We start from the raw sequence: 18113 nt of genomic DNA, 5'->3' as shown, positions 1-18113 counted from the left end.
AGATATTTTGCATTTCTTCATTCTAGAACCTTGGCTTTACACCTCTTTGAGCTATTATCACTCTAATTAGGAACATCACAAAGGGAAAGGTGATGATGTCCTGACAAGGCCCCTGCTAATTTTGTCCATCCTATCAGTATTTCTCAGTGCTCATTCCCTCCCTACTGCTCCAGTGACTCATTTTCAGAGCAGAACCCCTATTCTCTGCTCACCTGTTTGCACTGCTGCTCTATGGACAAGAAACTTGAGCGGTGTATTATGATACAGCCTTTACACTCTTCCAAATGAAAACTCCAGTTTATCTTGTTTCTGCTGCTTCCTTGATTCCTTAGAAATTATTTCTTTAGAAATAATGAAGATAAAATATGCTAGCATGGTTTCTATGAGAAGGAAGTATCTGTGGCTGTCAATCTCGTTCCTTTGTAGCTGACTACTGGGGCCTCTAGAAGCACAAGAAATGTGTAGTAGGAGCCCATTTTTTTCAAAAAGCAAACCTAACAGCTTCAGAATTACTTACAGCCATCATTTTAGTACAGAACTTCAAAACTGTACACAGAATTAGCAGCATCTTTCTATACAGATTTTAAAAATCATTTATCTGAAAGATTTATGTTCCTACTTGATAAACTACTCTCCACAGCAGTAATATTTCAGAGGAGTTGGATGCTGAAAAAAATTTAGCTTGAATAAGGCTTAGCATTAATTTATTCCTCTTGTCTTCATGAGTTTTGTCTGTGAATTGCAGGCTGTGAACACACAAGATTCACCTCAGCTAAAAAAAAGGGCTAGGCTGCATGCTAATTGATACAGCACTTGTTTACAAAGCTTAGTTAAAAAACACTGAGACCTATTACTGTACTTCTATTCTTGGATATATGAGGAATGCTCAAGGATTCTCTACAGTAGCAATAGTAGCTTTATGATTATTATTCTAAATACTTGCTCTGAAAAAATAATTAAGAATAATTCATCGCTTCAAATATGTAATAGAGACATTAAAGCAGTAATTATTTCATTAGGAAAGCTTATTTAACACAGACGTAAGAATAAAAGGCTGCAGCATAACTTGGGTGTTACTACAACTGGAGTTATTTCAGAAAGCAAGTCTGGAACATACCTTTATCTGCTCTTCTAAGGCACCAAGCCTGCATATCGCCTGAAATGGTCTACGATCAATGGGGCATGAAGCTCGTGTCTGAAAAAATTTGTACTAAGTTAGGAGCCTTGTTTTTCTAATGCTTGCATTTGCTATTATACAGAAACACACAAAATTACAACTTGTTCACATGAAGAATGTATTTGCACACATTATCCATACACTGCATTTTGCTTCAGGTAGCTGGATTTCACCTTAGAGGAAAATCTAAAGGAAACAAGAAAGTAACTAATGTGTTGTGTTCAACAAGAGGAAAAGCATTTTACCCTGTTAGACATATTTTTAATATAGAAATGTCCTTTTTATTTCTTATTGTTCTAATGTTTTATTTCTTAATGTTCTTTTCAAAAGAGTGTTGGGTCATGTGTCCCTCTCCCACACAAAAAGCTGGGAAGACCAACAGCAAACAGGGTAACACCTTCCCTCACCTTGCACACCTGTTTGGCTTTACTACACCGTTTTTTTCTCTCATTAGTGATCAGAGAGAGCAGATTCCTACATTTAAGACAACTAAAGTTTTACCAATCACTTTGCAAGAGAATGACATCTAAAGAGGTTATTTTACCTTACAGTTTGATGGAAACATAGATTTGTTGAGTTTTTTTCCCCCAATTACCTAAATGCCCTCTTACTGAGGCCACACTACCTCCTCAGGTAACAGGTCCAGGCAGCAAACAGTAATATGTGATTAACCATAGAATTTGGAAGCTTCACCTGAAGCTCCACCCAACTGGATCACATAGTGAATCAACTTTCAGAGAAATGCCTATTAGATGCTAGGTAACTCTCTATTCATTTTAATTACAATTATGTGTTTCAGGAGGTTTGGTGGGGTTTTTTGTTGTCCTCCTCCTCCATTTCACTGGCCTTCCCAGACTCAGTTCAGAAATCCCCTAAGACAAAGTAAAAAAAACCCCACATCCAGCCTCCAGCCCTAACTTATCCACTGAACAAGAACAGCATATGAATAGAGTGCCCTTAAGGGCAGGAATCGCACACCTCTTAGAACAATCAGTGTATTACAGTTTTTATTTATGCAAGCAACACTCAGTGTTAGAATTGCATAAGCAACTATGAGAAAGTTGCATATGAACTCTACCCTAGTGAACCTCATTCTTGTCTTTTCACTGGGGGTTTTGATTTTGCAGTTGGTGCTATTCTTCTCTCAGTGTCAGAGTTCTTTAATTACTTTTTCACCTACACAGCCCAAAAAGCTGGAGCATTCAGAGGCAGCTTCTGTTTTCAATTGAAGTAGACAGAACAAAGCTAGGCTGATTTAAAAAAACAAAAACAAACTAAAACCAACAAACCAAACTGAAACAAAAACACAAACCACAAAAAGCTACAAACAAACCCCAGGGGTAGTTTAACGAACAAGTTGTTCAACAAGAACCTAAGTTAAAGCCATTATCTCTCCTTTTGATGCTCTGGTATTTTATCCCAACCAAAAACTTCCCCCTGTTGGGGGATACTGCTGTTCCCTGCAGCGGAAAAGCCTCAGTTAAGAAAAGCATATTGGATAATTAAGCCAGTTCCCCAAGGACTCTGATCATGAAGACAGTTTTTGTCCTGTAGTCAACCTAAAGCTAACCCACAGTAACACAGCAGTGTATTGTTCAGCTGGGATATCTGATAGCATGCAACACACTGTAACTGTTAGATCAGCTACAAACTTCAAGGTAAATACTTGGATTCTTAGATGTCAAGACAGGTAGGAGGAAGTTAACTTTCTGAAGTCATTTTCCATCTCATTTCAGTATTTACCTCAACCAAAAAGTAAATTTTTCCAGGAGTACAATGTTTCAACTTAGTATTCATGTGTAAATTCAGTGTAATGTTCTCAAGTTTAAGTCACAGTAGGTTACATTTATTCAGTCCAATGATGTATCATAGAATAGTTATGTATTACTAAAGAGAACCCAACTGACAAGCTATATTGCTCCACCAGAAAAAATGTTCACACTTTTATGTTCAGTTCTTCTGGACAAATGTTTATCAGTTGTATACAATTATACATAGTAGTAGTAGAAAAAACCAAACATACTAGAAGAATCCAAAGCTACCCTTAGGTTCAGGTTATGTTCAGGAAGAGCCGATGCTCATTCCATTCTTACCTGGTTTCTTTTCATAGCCCAAGCATTACCTGATAGCTCACACTAGAATTTACAAGCTCTGATGAAGACAGGACAGTCCTGCATGCACCTCCACGCCTCCTAGCACAGTACAGTCACTGGGTAAGCTAAAGGTTTCCTCATCTATGCAACACTTTTGTCTAAACACGTATCAGCCCTCACCTGTCTGCTAACACGTAACAACAAACCTTTTAAGGGGAAATGGAAGGAAAACAAAAATTCCCATCCCTTTTTCTCAACAGCAGGGCTTTATCTGTGCTGCTATAGGAAGGAATGAGGGCAAAAAAAGTTGACTACGTTTTTAAAAGAAGCAATCATGAGGAATGGTGGCCTTTTACTCATCTAATTTGAAAATATGCTTCAGTAAACTAAAGGTGTTGAGTCTTCTTTCATTCAATGCAAGTAAGCAATTCCTCTCTTCTGAGGCTTCTGTTTGGGCAGCACTGTAAGTAACAGTGAATTGCAGGGGTGGGCTGGGGTGTGTGTGGGGGAAGGAAATGTGTAAGACAAGAAAAAAATATTAAGATGGATTGAGTCCAAGCAGGAACTATCACTTTTATTGTGCACAATGGAAAAGGGGTGTGGGATGCTTCACAACCTTAGAAGAACCACAGCATTATGTAATATCTTCGTTTAACAGAGCTGTTTAAAAAAACATGTATTATTTACTGTAACTGTCAAAATCATTAGACCTCAGAGTTGGTAGGTGTTGAGTTACTTTGCTTTTCTTCCCAACAGAGCTCTTCTTGGAAAAACACACATAGTAGTAGCTCAGCACACTTCAACATGTCTTCAAGTGTTTTATTCTCCACATGAAGCTACTCATAGTTTTCATGTTAAAACTGGTAACTCTGTAGTGATTCATTCTTTCACCCATCCTGTGATATCTGGAGAATTCTCTTCAGAAAATAAGTAAACATTCATGAGGCCTGCAGCCTCTGAAGAGCTATCCATGAGCATGGGCGTGTTTCTTCTTAAAGTTTGGGGAAAACTTATTAAATAGTATTTTATTTGCTTTAGCTCCACTTAATACTGAATATTAATATTGAACTTAATGTTCAATATTCCTGTAACTGCTACAGCACCAAAAAAATGTGATATCTACACTCAAGGAGTAAAGTGTCCCTTATATTAACTGCAGCATTTCAAACAACACTGAAACGAAGTGAAGTAGACAAAAGGCTGAAACAGTTACTGTATCCCAGCTGGGAATTTTCAGGAAGCTACACAAATAGGTGCAAGCCAACACCAAAACACATTTGGCTGATAAAATAACTTTGGCAGATGTCCCCATCTCATCAAGCTCCATGTTATGAGGTTTCATAACAAGCAGTAACAAAATCTGAGTATGGAATTACAGTCGCTGTAGTAAATCTCTTCCCTGTAAAAATATTTTTCTCTTCAACTGGCCCACAATAAAGTCTGTTATTCAACTATTGTATTGAAAAGCTGATCCAAAGAGAAACGTGGTCCTGCACTCTACTGCTGCATTAGAGAACTTGTTAAGCAACACAAATAATACCAGATTCTTCTAACTAAATTCAGTCTTAAAGGAGAAGTTTTGCTTGTAAGAGTGATGTCTGAATTTCACCCCACCTAGTAATAATGCTTCATTAAAAATCTGTAATTCCATGTCCAGCTTCAGTGAGAAGGGACACTGTAACAACACACGTAGTGAGAAACACCTCTTGACATGCTGATGAAAGGAGGACAACACCAGAAAATGCACTATTTTCTAAAAGTATGTAAAAACTCAGGATGACTTTTTTTTCCAGTCTTTTTCAAAGGAAGAGTGCAGAGACTGCACAAGAACAGAGATTCTAGTCTCAGACTACAGCATTAACTTTCCGAAGTTCCTGCATAAATGTACTGGATACAATCACAGAATTACAAAATGTTTATGTTTGTAAGGGACCTCTGAAGATCATCTTGTCCAACTGCCCTGCTTAAGCACAGAAATATGCCAAGAACAACTGTATACCACAAAGACAATAATGCAATTTGGAAAAAAAAAAAAGTACTTACAGCCTAGATCTTTCTAAAAGAATTCGATTAATACAGTTTTTTTCTGTGCAGCAATTCTCAGATGCACTCCCTACATATGCATTACCTTGGACACACATGAACAAGACAGGGTTTTTTACTGTTTTGGATTTTAGGTTTAATGTTCCCTTGAACACACTGCACATTTGGTTCGTGAATGTAACCGTAACCCTGCCCCCAGTGCTCTGTACTGCAGATCACTGTGGAGCTTGTTTGCCACATAAGCCGATTCCTTCCTACATCCCTTAGGACAAAAGAAATCCAGATCAGAAAGAACAGACATTAAGAACTCCAGTTACCATACAGGTACCCTCTTTACCCTCAGAAGAATATACATGTGCAGCATCCATAATCAATGACCCAAACCTTACACCAGCAAAAAAGAAACAGCTATTCCAAGAACAGAGCATCTGCTAAAAACGTAACACAAGACAGGTCTCTGTGCCAACTGCTTAGTACTGTTAAGCCAAGCACTGTGATACTGCACAGGGCCTACCTGAGAATGTCCCAATGCTCTGGAGAATTCACAGCTTAATGCACACCACTTTCAATTCCTCCAGATAAGGAAAAATGAAGGAGGCAAACCAGGTGCAGAGACAGAGAGCTATAAGCTTAGCAGGGAAGGAGTGCTGAAATCCATGTCTCTTACACGGTCACTGTGATAATGCAGACAACACACTTGCCTTTTCTTTAGCACTCTTCTCTGACAGTTCATAAGAGGAATTAATAGAAGAGCAAGGATAGAAATCTCCAGTATATTTATTAGCACTCTGAAGAACAGAAGGGATATTAAAAAGTCTACAGAAAAGCAGAGTAAATATTTTTCTCCTCGAAGACTTTTTTTTACAGAAAATTAAAATTTTCCTCTAATGCATGCAGGCAAAATACCACTGCTGCTAAAACAGTTTCCTTAGCTGAGGTGTTTTTGACTACTTGTGGATCCTGCTTGCCACAGATACCTAGTTAGTCTCCTTCACATTAGCTTGACTTAAATGCTTTCAGAATTGGTTATTAGAAACTAGAACACAACCAAAATATAAAATAGAAGTATACCACAAAAACAATGTGAAAAAAGTGTATAGGTTTGATCCAACCAGTTTTACTGTAGTGGGTATTGCTGACAAAAGAAACACCTAACATAGTTACTTCCCTTGGTAAAACACAAAAGTACTGCTGGTGCTTGAAGACTCCAGTCAGGGTACTTTTGTGAGTTTTGGTGGCCGTCCCCCTCCTGTTTTCTACATAGAGAACAACAGCTAAAGCTCCCTCCTTGTTATGTGGGCAGAATTATGTTACCATGTACATATTCTTTATTCTGAAAGCAACCCTTCACTTACAATATCCCTCACCACTCCCACTGAAAGGTGCGTCCAGCAACCTCAGCTGCAGATTTGGCACCTTTACCTTTTTATGATCTTACAACAGAGTCTCAAGCTTGAAAAGTCTCCACTAGTAAATTACACAGTATGGGTTTGCAGAGGCAGGTGACAGCACAAAACAAATCATCGTGCCCACTGAAAACAGTCCCACTGAAAACAGTCCCAAACAGCCAGTCTGCCTGCCCAGTGCTGCCCAGCAATTCTTGAGAAAGCACTGGTTACCATGGCCAAAGGCACACAAATCACAGTCTGACAGTATAGGAGAATTTAATAGTGTAGGCAACTGGATTTAGTACACAGCAGTGCTGTCAGATGCTGCAATTACCTACACTAAACAAAAACAAATAAAGTAGAACAACTTAAGAGGCATTTCAAAAAATGTTAATGTGAAGACTGGCTTCTTAGTTGGGATTCTGGTCTCACCCTCAGTTTTCTTTCAGGATTTGGGAGACCTTTCCTCAAAGAGAAAGAAAATACAGCATTTACTTAACTGTAATGCTAATTAAATCTCAAACTAAACATTCGTATTTAGCCATCGGGATTGTTCTGTGGCAAACTCCCTAGTCCTTTTTAGCCCTTCATGTAATGAACCAGAAGATACTCAAAAGCAATATATAAGAACTGCTTTTAAGTACACATGTATCTATCTATATTCCTATTCTCTCTCTCTTAAAAAGAGAGATCTTTGAAGTGTTATGGCTGCTGCCTGCAGACAGAAAACCTGCTGGTACAGGACACTTAACTTGGAGCTGCAATGCTGAGTATCTCCCATAGATAGAAAAGGGAGCAGAATGGTAAACAAACTCTTGACATCTGCCTAAACCAGCCTGGTTTTAATTAGAATCTACACAGTTACATATAAAAGTCATAAACTCTCAGAAGAGCAATAAGTATGTACAATTTGAAAACAACAGTTTAAAGAAGTAGTTGCTCCTGTTACATTTTGAAGTCCAGATGTAACACAGACAGAGGAAATACTCAACGTGAACACAGACTGCAGGCAGGGCCTTTGAGTGCAGGGAGCATAACTGTTGCTACAGAAAGAGCACTTCAAGTAATGTGAACATCAGGTGCTGGTTTTTTTAATAAGAGATTTCACTCAGTACTATAATTCTCAATTTTGTTATTCTTCAGCACTTGAACAGGAAAACAGTGTTTTTCAAACAAATTTATTTTTACCCAATAAAAATACTTAACCTTTAAAAAGAATCCTGTAGCATGCTTTTTAAACAGCACAGAGTTTGTCTATCTTCATTATTCAGGGACTTAAATTTGACTACTTGTTAATGATTTTGTTTTTGTTAGTTATGACCCACCAAGAACTGGCAGAGAAAGCTAAACCTTATGTAACACTTCTCAAAAAAACAGAACAAAAACATTTACTTACTAAATCTTAATGGTGGACACAAAACCCACGTGGCATCAGCATGCTTCACATGCTTGCTTATGTTTCTGTAATTCCAAACTATGAAACCTCAGCTGCTTCTCACAGCTGAAGCGACTGAACATCTGTCAGCCAGTTTTCAACACTTTTTTTTGTTCCCTTTAATTAAAACTACTCAGTTAGGCAATGGCATTTCATGAACTCAACAGGTCCAACTGTCAAGTGTCCTCAGAAGCGGAAGGCAGGCTGGTTTTGCACATCAGATGGTACTAATGGGAAGAAGCCTTCCATAACTATAAAACCAAGCCCCAACATTTTTATAACAGGACATCTACTTTACCTGGATAGTACTTCACAACAAAACCAATGGCACTCCCCAAAAAACCACCCTCAAGGAAAAGAAAACAAGAATTGTAAGGAAAATGGCTTTTCATTCATTTTCCTCTCTAAAACAAGAAAATGTCCCATCTTCATTGTCCACATTGGGCTTAAAAGCATCCTTTAGATAAGTTCAAATGCAGCAGCAAGCCCTCCATCTACCACGTTGCTTCCCTGCACAAGTCACTACTTATTGCCTTTCAGCTGCCATCATAACCACCAGCTAAGGATGTCAGGATAAAATTGTGGATGAGAATTTCCTGTTCACCTTATAAATAAAAGCACTGCAATTAATCATTTGCAGAACAGAAAATCTGGCTACAGGCCATTTAGTTTATTAACTGATTTGTGAATCTAGAGTGAGTTTCATCTAATGATCTTTTTTTTTTTGGCATACTCTGAAGTTCACACAAAATCTTCAGAAAGTTATGTATGTTGCTCCCTGCCTTCCCTAAAAAAAAAAAGGTTAAAAATATAGTAAAGTAAAAAATAATACAGAGGGAAGTATATATACATATATACAAGTGATACCAACCTAGTAAAGTACATATATTGAAACCAGAATCATAATTTACTTCAAAATAAAAGTTATTGTAAAGAAACCAAATAGTGGTCTCTACTATAAGGAACAACCAATTCAAGTACACAGAAGCAAGGTAAAAAGTAGCACCTCATTTGAGCATTCCCAACACATCTACAGTATAAAGCAATTCTAATTTGGTATTTTATATTGACAACTGAAAAGGCTACAGGAAGGTAAAAATACTGCAGGCTTCTTGTAACTATTACAAAAGGTAATAGTTGCAAGGAAATGTGAGAAAAAAGGGACTAAGTAGAACAAGCTCACCAAGAATTTATTCAACAACTCTTTTTCCTTTAAAATTCCAGAATTACCTAGAAAAATATTGACGTGAATCAAGTAATAGCTAAAATTAAACTGATTTTAACTCATAAAAAGCACTAAACCTTTTAGCCAAGTTCTCTTGTAGAGTTAGAAAACTAGGGTTTTATCAGACTCATTTTGTAGACTAACATGAAAGCATACTGGCCTCAGTCCTCAGAGTTGACAGTATGAAGAACAGCATATGGGACAACGCAGTAAGATTAAGCTCATAACACTGCAACATTATCACATGTACATGATGCTGTCTGATCTTCCAAACCAACCCCCAACAGCGTTTTTTTACTGATTCCTGATCTCAAGTAACCACTCATATAAGTCAGGATGCCTAGTGAAAGAAAGCACAAAATACTTTATTACACTAAGGAGAAAGTGTCCTACAATCTATTTATAAACTGGTTACTGAAACACTTCCGTGAGAAGTCAGAACATGTAACTTACTTTTTTTATAAAATAAATCTCTAGGTATTTGATGCAACAAATTTCAATTAAAGAAATAAACACACTCCTTGGTTCTCAGTCTTACCTCAGCCCATTTAAGAATACAAGTCATGCAGAAGGTATGACTGCAGTTCTCAGGAAAACCAATATCTTGTTCTTGAAGGCAGTTCAGACAGATGGGGCACGTGTCACTGTCATATAACAAAGTAGAACAGGAACAGCTTTCTTCTTTTTCTTCACCTGGTGTTAACATGGACACTTAGAATTTCTGACATTTTTTTAATAAGGCAGTAAAATACAATTTTTAGGTCTAATTGCAGTCAAGATGCTGGCCAGAGGAACAGTTTAAAGATGTATTTCAGGTAAAAACTACTCTGCAACATATTTCAAAGACTACTGTACCAATATTTGCCACTAAACAAATTAAAGTTAATTCTAATGCTATTTAAATAAAGCATCACACAGTGTTTCTGTTGGCCATTTAGACACTGCTCTCCTGAGTTCCTTCCCCTTGAATGTTTGCATTCTTTCTCCACAAAAGAAGTTAGACCAGCATATTCTATATTCATTATCTTATACACACACGGTCTAACGTTATTTTAGTTTTCCAGTCTTGGAGCTATTTTATTCTGAACAATCCTCAAATATTTACCTAATCATGTTCATTAAATAAAAAACGCTCCAAATTTGTTAGAGTTAGGAATTGTTTTCAGGATATAGAAGTGGAGGAATTTTGCTTGATATTAATATTATTTTTTTTCTGAATAACAATTGCTATCTATATTTTTGCTCTGCTATTAGAAGTCAACAAGTGAAAAACAAAAGAGACAGGATACAATTTGGGGACCCCAAAGGTCAAAGAAAAATATTATGCTCAGACATTGGTTATGTTTACATAACTTTGTTCAAAGTTTTTCTAATTGAAAAAGGAAATGTCAAATCTGCTCTTCACAGTCTGAATCCAAATAATGTACTTGAATACTTTCAGACACAGATTTTTACCTTCCATACATTCATGCTTCTGACCCTCGGTATCTTGAATACATTGCTTTCTGTTCTTCATCTTCTTACAAAATGTTGTCTGGAAAACACAGACACAGTTTACATGGTTCATTTAGACTGCAACTTGGGGGGAAAAAAGACGACCACTATATTTAAAGAGTGCTCTCTATTTCATTATACATTTGTAGGGTAGAAACACATGGCATTAAGATTCAGATACAGATCACTTACAATCTGTTTGCAATTTCTGAGCATCACCAGTGCTGTCTAGGAACTGATAACTCCGGCTAATCATGTCTGATCAGACCAACATGTATTTGAAAAATGCTAACATCCAAAAAGTACTTCTACCTACCAGAGTCCACTGGCTCATAACCAAGATGTTTTAGTTACAGTCATTCAACTACTGATCTGAAATATCAGACAATACCCAGAAATGCACACATGCAAGGCATTGGACAAGAGAGCAAGTACCATACTATGATAGTGCTGAGAAGCCCCAAACCAATTCATCCCAACTCTATGAATAAGATCTAAAATGATCTATTCTCCAAGAATGCCTAAAGACAGCACAGCCATACAGCCAAGATGGTGCTTTTCTGCTGCTTGTAGTTTTCAATTGAATTACTTTGTAAGAGAAATATCTTATTTAATTTCATATTTGAGATAAAGGCAAGAATACTCCAGTATATTAAACTGAAAACAGTGAACAAGCGCGTTAGTACATGTACACGCTACCACTCCATCTCCCTGTTATTTTTAAAGGAATTCAATATTTAAATTTTTAGGTTATTCTTTAAAAAAAAAAAAAATCCCCATTCTTTGCTTCATGGAAAGCAGATGCCAAAAATCTGCCACCAGAAGTGCTTAAAGAGTTAGTTAACTGCAGAATGTGGGAATAGATTTCTCACTGTCCATCTCAGGAATGTAACTTCAAGATGTACTTAACTCCAGTAAGCAGACTGATCTAATCAGCATTTACCCCTTAACCCAGGTTCTGTACCATAAAAAAATTACCTTTTATATTAACACAAACTACTTAATGCAATTTATAATGCAGTTGCATTTCAACACTAACTGTGCATGCAGAAAGAAAAGACTTGGTCTGTTCAAAGTCACACAACTGAGTTTCTTACTGAACTAAAACTTATTACATTAAAATCTTAAAATTAAATAGGCACAGAAAAATCAATGGATGAAAATTTACAGTGGTCCAAAGTTCAGTGACAGATGAAATTAGCACACGCCTCCTTTCTGACCAGCTAACAAGAGAGTCTTTACAAGCATTCTTTATGCCCCTGTAAAAAGAATAATGCACCAGCTAAATACACTCTTCCTCTGATACAGTAACGGTCTGGAGAACTATCTGCACAGAAGTACACTTGTTCAGTTAGAAAGGGGGATGGAAATCAAGAACACATACAACAACATCTCCAGTAAGCAAGTGCAAAATGAAGTCCAAGACTGGATTATTCCTGCTCCTTTAACAGACTTAGGAAACATTCATAGCTAACATTTCACTTCTTAGATACATATTGCATCAATACTCATAGTAAAGACTTACTTTCACCGTTTTGCTTCTATTACAAGTATTTTCTTTTAAAAATTTGTGGCACTCTTAGCTGTATTTTTATTTCTTTACTAAATCAAGAAACAATCAGTTTCAAATACGAAACAGCCACACATTCAGGGTACAGAGTTTATTTGCTTAATAAAGCATCAGTAACACCCTTTACTCCCATCAAAATTTTGAGCAATAATCAGGGCTCTACTTTGCCCTGTGCATTTTGATGGTCTTTAAGAAACCTTGGAAAGATGTTTAAGCCATTCCTTCAGCAAATGTGTTTTTAAGAAAAACAGATCTCAACAATTAGCCACATTTCTAAAACCAGAGATTGGGGGTTTTTTTGGGTTTAAGTAATTAACAGCAGAACATAGTGTCCTCTGGAGTTTTCCATATGGACTCATCATAGCCTGTGGATTATTACTTGGAAAACATGCAGCTGCTGATGAAAGTTTTGAACATGGTTGCCAGTAGTCCTGTGCCATGTTGGAGATGGGCTGAGGAATCTGTACTCCCAAAGGCAGCTGAACTTTTTAAAATGCTTTTGACCTATTTGTATAATCAAGTCTGATGCAACACGTACTCAGAAAGAGAGACAGACAATATAGGATATTTGCAAAGGTACATCAAGAACCTTGACAGCTCTCTTCATTTAGAAAAACTCTTAATTTGTCCAAAGAGCCTGGAAGGTAGACTTGTTTCAAGTGACAATTCAGTTATGTTGTTTGCCCTCCAATAAAAGAGGGCTAAACTGAAGATTTGGAAGCATTTATCCTGGATTTGCTCCTTTTTGTAATAAAATCTCACGGCTCAGAACTTTAGTGAGAATAGAACCAACAGGCACATTCAAAACAGGGCTTTTAAGGAGGATCTTTACTGTTTGTATGCTCACATTGCACCTCCTCTTCATTCCCTAATAGAATGCCATATAACCAACAAAGATGAAGAGAAAGAAAGTGACCAGTGCTGTGCTTTAGGGAACAGAAAGAGAAATCTTTTTCTATAGATGGTTTAAGCCTATTACTGTAGATCCAGTGTCTATTTTGGCAACGAGACACCCCGATTTAAGGACTCTTTCCAGACTTTGTATGGATGCAATTACCCAAGAGAGCTTTGTAATCTAATAGCCTGCTGCCACCAAAAGCAGCAGCTCCATTTCTCACCATCAGCAATGGTGAGCAGACTCGCCCAAGAGCCACCAGTGTGCCAAAGAAACTGCAAGTGACAGAATGGGGAAGGGTAGACAGGAACCAGGACTGCCCACAGAGACAGTGCAAGGTGTTAAGAATAGCTGAGACTTTGCTACCAAACTACACCCCGTCAGGGACACAGCAACATCTAGATAACCTGCCAAGTTCATGAAAATGCAAAGTAAAGTCTCAAGATGAAACAGTAAAAGCCAAATGGCTGGAACTGTATCATCCTAAACAGTGCACTGTTCTCTGCTGACTTCTTCCTTCCTTACACAGGAGAAAACCCACCCCAAAACAAGACAGTGGATATTACCAGGATTTCTTTTCCTACAGTCCAGCAGCAGGACACTGACAGGCACACTCAGATACTCTGGCTACAGCTACATCCCTGCTAGATTCAATACTTCAATTTTTGGGGCCACCTTGACAATTACAAACTGAATAGCAACTGTGGAATCACAGAATCACAGAATCTTAGGACAGTTGCTCATGTCCAGTCAGCTCCCACAGAAGCTTAGAGAACATCATAAGTGCCTCCTATGCAAGGAAGGCACACAGACCTCAATGGAAATGTGCAAATACAGCTTAAGGAACTCCTGCAGTGGTTCAGATGCAGCACTTATCATCTAGTAACCTGTCTGACCATCCAAAGAGCCAGAAATTTCAATGAAGAATTAGAACCCCACCATGGACACACACACACAAGGTAATCTCCTTCCTTTATAAAGCTTATAATCATGAAGTGCCTTAAAACCTGCCATACAGACCTTTTCATGTTAAGCCAAGAGAGGAGGCAGTGTTCCTCACTGAAGTTTAACAAAAGAACACAAAGAGCACCTGCCAAGACACAGGCAAAACACCAGGGCAGTAAGAAAGATGTCACTTTATAAGACATCACACATTTTGAGAATATTTTATGAATTTTACACCATGCCTTTTACACATTATCATGTGATAAAGAGCTGCTACAAACCACATTGAACTCTAGTGTCCAGCATTTAAAGCACTTCAGTTTACTGGGAAGCAAAATGAGGTAGCCAGCACTGGCAGTACCATTTCTCATATCTATGCTATGACAAGCCATGCTGATCCACAAGTTTCTTTAGTATTCTACTGTTACTAACAGCAACTGAGGAGTACTTTATTCATCAGATGTGTCCTGGTTTCAGTCAGGATGGAGTTAACTTCATTTGTAGCAGCGGATGGAATGCTGTGTTTGAGAGTTAAAATGAAAGCAGTGCTGATAACACCCTGATGGTTTTAGTTGCTGTCAGACAGTCAAGGGCTTTCTCAGCTCTTCGTATTTCTCTATTCATGAGAAAGGAGGGGCGAAGCCAGGGCAGGTGACCCAAACTGGCCAAAGTGAGTATTCCACGCCAATTACATCCTGCCCAGTGTAACAGGGGGCTGATGGGAGTAGAGCAGGGGCGGCTCTGGGACGCAGTTTTTGGGGGACGGTCGGGTTCTGGGACGGCTCTGGGTGGCACGGGCTGAGCTGTGGGTTCGGTGAGGAACTGCATTGTGTATCAACAGCTTCATATATTTCTTGCTCTAAAGTCCTGTTAGCATTGTTATATTTTATCTTTCTGCTATTTTAGTAAACTGTCCTTATCCCAACCCATGGGCCTTTCGGTTTCAGGGTTGTTATTTGCCTCTTCCTTTCCCCTTGCCTTGCCTTGCCTCACACCCCCCCCCGCCCCCTTCCCCTGCTCTTTTCCTTTAAGGAACAGGCAGCTGCGTGGATCTCGGCTCTCAGCCGGGGTAAAACCACGACAACATGTTATTCATATGGGTAAGGGTTAATAACTATGTTCTAGGTCTATTTAAAGTCACCATTCAAAAAGCATTATCACAACACAGAACTAAGCCAGACAGACCATCTTGAGAGAAAAAACAAGGGCAACTTATAGCACAAAACTTGTACTTTGTTGTTGATACCTCTAACAGCATGGCATCAATTTAATGCTCTTAAGTAAGTGTTACTATCAAAGCTAAAAAGAAAGCCAAAACCCAGCAGATTCAAACATATGAGAAACTGAAGAGTGTGACAAATTTACTGTCACCAACAGGTATCTACTAAGGAACTTCCCATCTTCTCTGTACTGGGAAAATCACATGCAGGACAAACGTCACTTCACCTCAAAATCTTAGTGATGCAGCTGGCCCCCTAATTTAATAATCTTCACATTCCTTTCTTACCCAAAGTAACCAGTTCTCACTGTTTTTTACCAAGTAGTAAGGAAAAACAAAGAGGAAGGTTGCAGAAGAACCATTAGCACTGGAAAGCAAGCAGTAACTAAATGCAAAAGACTTCTGCTAAAATTCAACTGATAATAAAGCTATCACCACCTTCAGTAAAATTCCAAGTCCTGTCCCAAGAAGCCAACCAAAAAAGTGACCCATTTATCAGTCTTAAGTTTTAGATAACTTGAGAAACAACATAAGGCACCAAGGTTTATGAAAAACTTGCATCACCATCCCCATCCTCAAAAGATGACATATGCAAGGCCTGAATTCCTCATCAGAATCATGAGCATCCATGTCATTACTGGGCCAATCCACATAAAGACCGGTAGTTCCCCGTGACAGAAAACGTATCATGTTTGACCAGAACAGTCAAAGTATCAAAGGGATATTAATTCTCTTTGCCAAAACCACACTGAAGAAAGTCTCCCTGCCTACCTCAGTTCTCACCATGCTATCACACAAGGCTGAGCCCTGTTTTCTGGGGAAGCTCATGAAGAGGCGCAGGAAAGCTGATTACAGGCTTGTGCAGCAGTGAGCAGCTTTCAGACCTGACACATCTGAGTTTGGTCCTGAACTGCAGTTGCCTCCCTGGCACGGATGGGTAATTATCTACAGAAGGTAATTTTCATTTCTTGCCTTTCTACACTATCAACCATAAAACACTCTGTTCCACTAGGGCAGGTGACAAGTTTAGGATGTCTCAACTCATATTAAGGGCTTATACCTAGTAAGCAGTAATGACAAACTGTACCTCAGTGGATTCCCTTCTGTAAGCCCATCTAAATCAAGCATGTCCAGTGTCTGCCAGCAGCTGTGAGGTTAACTCATCAGAATACACAAAATGACACAGCAAAGCATGGCAAAATGAAAGCTCTATGCTATCAGTACTTTCAGGGTGACCACCAGACAACCAAGACAGTCCAGTGTTTCGGCAAATTCAGTTTGCAGATCTAGAACTAGATAAAACTAAACTTGTTACTTAGCATGAAAACCAAAACAAAATCCATGACCAAACACAAAAACAAGCACTTTGGGGAGTTAGTTGTCACAGTGCAGACTTGTTTGATTCAAAGTATGCATTTCACAGCTGATTAATCTAACCTGTAATTTAAAGCTATGCTTGTGTCCCCGCTGGCTCCTCAGTGACATTTCTCCAGCTTGTAAGAAAACCCCATTCCACTCTGCCAGAGGATGAACTAGGTTACTCACACCTCTGACAATCTGACAATGCAAAAGGAAGGGGGACAAAGACGACTCATTCCCCTACACACTGGACTAAGGTGATTTTGCAGGGTAGCTCCTCAGTACAGCTGCCACTCACAACACTGCTTTCCAAAGATATACAAGACAACCTCAGACTCAATCCTTAGAGAAGTCCATGGCTATGTCCACAACAGCCTAAGAAGGAAAACTTGAAGCCATGGTTAACTCCACTGGTAATAAAAAAACATTAAAAAAACATTTTTATACAGAACACAGGATGAATAAAACCTTCTAAAGACTGATACAAGATGAAACGTATATTCACAGAAATTAAAAGATCACCCTATTTTATTTTCCAAACCAGCACTTCCAGCAGAAGGCAATACACCCTGTTTGGTGGTTTCATGTGTGCACGCATATGATATGGCTCCCAACAGAAGCAGCACCACACCACAGTCCCCCCCTCAGGGAAAACACTCTCACACCCCAGCAGCTAAATCCTGTTGCCCCATGTACCGCTGATAAAACACTGAAGTACCGTAGTGATTAATGTAATACAAAGAAATATGAAAGTAAGTGTACAGAACATTCTCTCACAAAACATACAGCTCAGCATTTAGGTGTTTCCTCTAAGTAGCCTGTGACTAAACTGGACAAAACTGAGATTTACAAGTAACAAGAACTAATTAGGGATTAGGTACTATTGTTGTGGTGCACATGGCACAAGCAACTAAATCAAATCAGCATAAACTCATGACCTTTTCTGCTGCTGAGGGTCCTTAGTTACATGGATACTTTTGCAGCTGGAAGGGACAGCATTGCATACTAAAGTCAGCAAAAATGGCTCAGCCATTTCCAAGAACAGTTTAAAGAAATGTACTTTTCTTTTTTCTTCCCCCTGACCACTTGGAAGCACTAATATTTTTATGCTTTCCACCAAAGAGCAGATATTTGGCAGTGGGTCACTGAGATCAAGAGTATGCTTTCCACACAAGCAACCCTTCCAAGTCCATCTCATAGACATGGGAAAAAAAGGTCTGCATTTACTCAAGAAATCTTTGCTAGTTGTTGCATTTAGCTTTTTCCCCAA

At 38.5% G+C, this 18113-nt stretch overlaps 1 protein-coding gene across 1 annotated transcript in view; it reads right to left on the bottom strand.

Moving 5' to 3' along the window:
* SCAF11 (SR-related CTD associated factor 11) overlaps nt 1-9949 on the bottom strand; it is a 28081-nt gene extending 18132 nt beyond the window's left edge. Inside the window, exons 1-2 of the mRNA XM_084278337.1 lie at nt 9900-9949; nt 1118-1195 (exon numbers count right to left, since the gene is read on the bottom strand). Coding sequence (XP_084134463.1) covers nt 1118-1195; nt 9900-9926 — 105 coding nt within the window. The 5' untranslated portion in view covers nt 9927-9949. The remainder of the gene's footprint in view (nt 1-1117; nt 1196-9899) is intronic.
* Nucleotides 9950-18113: the final 8164 nt, after the last annotated feature.

This window comes from Gallinula chloropus (genome assembly GCF_964237585.1).
Source record: "Gallinula chloropus genome assembly, chromosome: 1".
NCBI lineage: Eukaryota > Metazoa > Chordata > Aves > Gruiformes > Rallidae > Gallinula > Gallinula chloropus.
Note: the sequence above shows the minus strand (reverse complement) of the source record. Positions and strands in the feature narration are given on the sequence as shown.